The sequence below is a fragment of the Globicephala melas genome, chromosome 3 (genome assembly GCF_963455315.2).
Source record: "Globicephala melas chromosome 3, mGloMel1.2, whole genome shotgun sequence".
Lineage (NCBI taxonomy): Eukaryota > Metazoa > Chordata > Mammalia > Artiodactyla > Delphinidae > Globicephala > Globicephala melas.
In genome coordinates this window covers 109776240-109780657 of record NC_083316.1, presented here as the reverse complement: position 1 = coordinate 109780657, position 4418 = coordinate 109776240, and the positions used below count along the sequence as shown (strand labels likewise).

At 43.3% G+C, this 4418-nt stretch overlaps 1 protein-coding gene across 2 annotated transcripts in view; it reads left to right on the top strand.

The window, feature by feature from the left end:
• The first annotated feature begins 3970 nt into the window (after window positions 1-3970).
• KIF3A (kinesin family member 3A) overlaps window positions 3971-4418 on the top strand; it is an 88172-nt gene continuing 87724 nt past the window's right edge. The window contains exon 1 of one of the 2 annotated variants that reach the window (XM_060296205.1): window positions 3971-4128. In XM_060296205.1, coding sequence (XP_060152188.1) covers window positions 4123-4128 — 6 coding nt within the window. In that variant the 5' untranslated portion in view covers window positions 3971-4122. The remainder of the gene's footprint in view (window positions 4129-4418) is intronic. The other variant, XM_030869667.2, reaches the window with a different exon arrangement.

The following is a 4418-nucleotide window of genomic DNA, read 5'->3' as shown; positions in this document are numbered from 1 at the left end:
GCTGGGGCTGCCACGGGACGGGGCGGGGCGGGCTCTTACTCCACCCCCACGTCCCTCCACTGAGCGCCTCTTTCCCCACCCAAAGCCCGCGCCACAGGCGCAGAGTCCCGAGCGGAGTCCCTAGCCTGGGATGAAGCAGCTGGTGACCACGCCACCCTGGAGAAGGTAATTTATTGAAGCCCTGCAATGCGTTAGGCGCTGGGACATAACAGTGGATAGAACTAGACGTGGAACTTATATTCTAGTCAGGAAAGAGACAATAAACACGAGTAGAATATATGGAAATCCCAGCAAATCCACTCCTAAGTAAATGTCCAACAGAAATGCATGTGTGTGCACCAGAAGACACCTACATGATGTTCACAGCAACACTATTTGTAATAGCCCCAAACTGGATACAACCCAAATGTCCGTCAACAGTTGAATGGGATAAACAAATTGTGGTATATTCACACAATGGGATACTACACCACATTGAAAAAGAATGAACTGCTATACCCGATAAGGAAGAATCTCACAAACAATATTGAGTGTAGGGAGACAGATAGAAAGAATTCATACTGTATGATTCCATTTATACAAACTATAAAGGAGGGAACTATAATGTTAGAGTCAAGGTAGTGGTTACCCTTGGGGGCATACTTCTATGTTGAAAACTACAGACATCACGGAAAGAAATTAAAGAAGACCTAAATATAATACATGGGGAGACATTCCGTGTTTATGAATTGGAAGATTTAAATTGTTAAAATGGCAATACTTCCTGAATTGATCTATAAATTGAACATAATCCCTGTTAAGTTTCCAGCTGTCTTTTTTGCAGAAATTGGCAAGGTGTTTCTAACATTTCTATGAACATGCAAGGAATTCAAAATGGCCAAAACTATCTTGAAAAAGCAGAATAAGATGGAGGCTTCACAGTATCTGATTTCAAAACTTACTACAAGCCTATAGTAATAAAGACAGTATAGGGACTTCCCTGGTGGTCCAGTGGCTAAGTCTCTGGGCTCCCAATGCAGGGAGCCTGGGTTTGATCCCTGGTCAGGGAACTAGATCCCACATACCGCAACTAAGAGTTCACATGCTGCAACTAGGTGTTTGCATGCCACAACTAAAAGATCCGGCATGCTGCAACTAAGATCCAGCACAGCCAAATAAATAAATAGATAAAATAAAATTAAAAATAAAATACCCAATCCTAAAAAAAAAAAAAAGACAGTATAGTACTGGATAGACATATAGACCAATGGAATTGAATTGAGAGTCTGGAAAACAACCCTCATATTTATGACCAATTAATATTTGACAAGGTTGCCACAATAATTCAGTGGGGGGGGGGGAAACAGTCTTTTCAGCAAATGGTGATGGGACAGATGAATATTCACTCACATGTGGAAAAATGAAGCTGGATCTCTATACCATATCATATACAAAAATAACTCAAAATAGATCATAGATCTAAATGTAAGAGTACACAGAACAGCATCCAGAAATTAAAAAGACAATACACATAATAGAAAGCATGTGTATATCATATATCTGAAAAGAGACTTGTATTTAGAATATATAAAGAATTCTGAACAACTTAATAATGAAAAGACAGATGAAAAAGGCAAAGAATTGACTAGACATTTCTCTGAAGAAGATATTCAAATGGTCAATAGCACATGAAGTGATGTCCAACATCACTAGTCATCAAGGAAGTACAAATAGAAACCACAATGAGGTGCTATTTTATACCAGTAGGATGGCTGTAATAAGAAAGGTAAGACAAAAGCAAGTGTTGGTGAGGATGTGGAGAAATTATAAACCTCATACATTGCTGGTGGTACAGTCACTGTGGAAAACAACTTGGCAGTTCCTCAGAATGTTATTTAGAGTTACCAAATGATCCATCAATTCCACTTGTAGTATATACTCAAGGGAAATGAAACGTTCACACAAAAACTTGTAGCAGCATTATCCATAGTACCAGAAAGTGGAAACAACCCAAATGTCCATCAATTGACAAATAGATAAAAATGTGGTATATGCATACAATGGAACATTATTTAACCATGAAACGTAAAGGATTACTGATATGTGTTACAAAAGGGATGAATCTTGAAAACATTATTCTAAGTGATAGACGTCATTTCACAGAAGGTCACATATTATATAATTCCATTTATATGAAATGTCCAAAATAGGCAAATCTATAGATACAGAAAGTAGATTGGTGGTTGCCTAGGGCTGGGATGTTGCAGGGGGGAAGGAGGAATGATGGCTATGAGTGTAGTGTTTCTTTTTGGGGGGATGAAAATGTTTAAAATTGATTGTGGTTATGGTTGCACAACTCTGTATATAGTAAAAATCATTGAATTGTACAATTTAAATTGGTGAATTGTATGATGTGTGATTATATCAATAAAGCTGATATCATATTTACAGTATATCAGAGAGTGATAAGTACTATGAAGAAATATAAAGTAGGGAGGGGAGATAAGAAGACTGGGGCTGAAGGTTGGAATTTTAAATAGAAGGATCATTGGTAGGGTTCACGGAGAAGGTGATGTGTGAACAAAGATATTCTGAAGGAGGTGAGGGAGTCAAGCAGATATCTACAGGGGGAGCTTTCCAGGGCCTGGATTTGGATCTGGGCTTTGTCATTGCCGGTAGCTATGACCTTGGACAAGTTACTTAATGGCTCTATGCTTCAGTTTTTTAAATCTGTGAAATAGTTACTCCTGTTTTCTATTAAAATGACTAATAGTACCTATTTCAAAAGGTTATAATGTAAATTGAATTAATAATTTAAAAAGGAATTAAAGCACTTAAAACAGTATGCTGACACTAAGTATCTTTATTAGCTCCTACTGCAAGCATAAAAGCCCTTGTATTCTATCAGGAAACCGTGCCTGCAATGTCAGATGAATCCAGGAGGCCAGGTGGAGCTGGTGCAAGGGGGATAGCTTGCAATAATGAGTAAGAGAGAACATTGCAGGAAACTGGGAGAGGGCCTGTGACTTTTATTCTGTGAGATGAGAAATCATTGGCAGGTTTTGAACGGAGAAAAGACAGTATTTGATTCATGTTTTAACACCAGCCCTCTGGCTTCTGTGTTGAAAGTAGACTAGGATGGCAAGGATGAACTGCAAGGAAACCAGTTCTGAGCTGTTTAGTAACACAGGTGAGAGATGGTGGTGGTAGAAGTGGTCGGATTCTGGTTCTATTCTGAAGATAGAGACAACTAGTTCTATAGAAAGATTGGGTATTGAGTATGAGAGAAAAAGACTGTGGTTTTGACCTGATAAATTGTCAGAATTCAGCTTACATTTATTGCGATTAGCCTTTTAAATTACTTATTTTATGTTTGACAGGGGTGATGTGGGTACTACCAGGGGACGGAAAGCGGGAATCAACGTTTCAATTTGGACACGATAAACTTGAAATGTCTATTACACATCCAAGCAGAGTGGTGTTCAGAGACAGGTTCGGACAAGAAAGAGGATAGATCATTCTTTCTTTCACGAATATTTATTGAAAACTTACTCTGTGCCAGGTCGTATTCTAGGCTCTGGAGGTAATTGTGAGAATACCGACAAAGTCCCTCAAGACCTCACCTAATGGTGAGACAGGTGATAAACAAGTCGGCAATCAAGCGCAATAATGTATGTAAAGTTTTTGGCTCTTCAAAGGGGACACAATGTACAATTGCTATCGTTGTTTTTAATATTCGGAGTATTGCAAGTGCTAGAAGATGGGCGTTGCCGTCTAGGATTGCCTCCTCCTCCCCCCGCCGCGGTGGTAGGCAGATCTTCCAGCCCAGAATCAGGCCAGATTTCCAACAAAGTGGAATGGCGGCATTGCGCACGCGCAGCCTCAGTCTGGCGTCCTAGGAGACGGACTCCGAAAGTCTCGGCGCAGGCGCAATGCAAGAGACCGAAGACGCCTCGGGCAAGGGGATGGGGCGGGGCGAGCTCGGAGTGCGCCTGCGCACAGCGCGCTCTCGCCAGAGGAGCCGCAGTCTCGGGAGCGCCCAGGCGGTGTTTCGATAATCTCTGACCCGCCTCTCCTGCGAACCCGGCGTCATTGGACTGCACCCCGGGTGGGGACGTCCGCCGAGCACGGGAGGAAGCAACGATGCCGGTGAGTAGGGTCACTCAGCCGCGGGGGTTTCTCCTCATCCCTGCGGCCTGGCCGGGTGGCGCGGCCGTTACCATGGAGGCGCAGAGCAGGCGGGAGGCCGGGGTGGGGCGGGGCAGGGCAGTGCGGGGCGGGCGAAGCGGTTGGGGAGCCAGGCGGGTGGGCCCTGGACTGGGGGGGGTCCAGCCGACCCTGGGAGGGGCCCGCGGCAGGCCTTACGGTCTTCATTGCTGCTGCATCCCGCAAGGCCTGGGCTGCTTGACATAAAGGCACTGTGCCAGAGGATGCGCTCT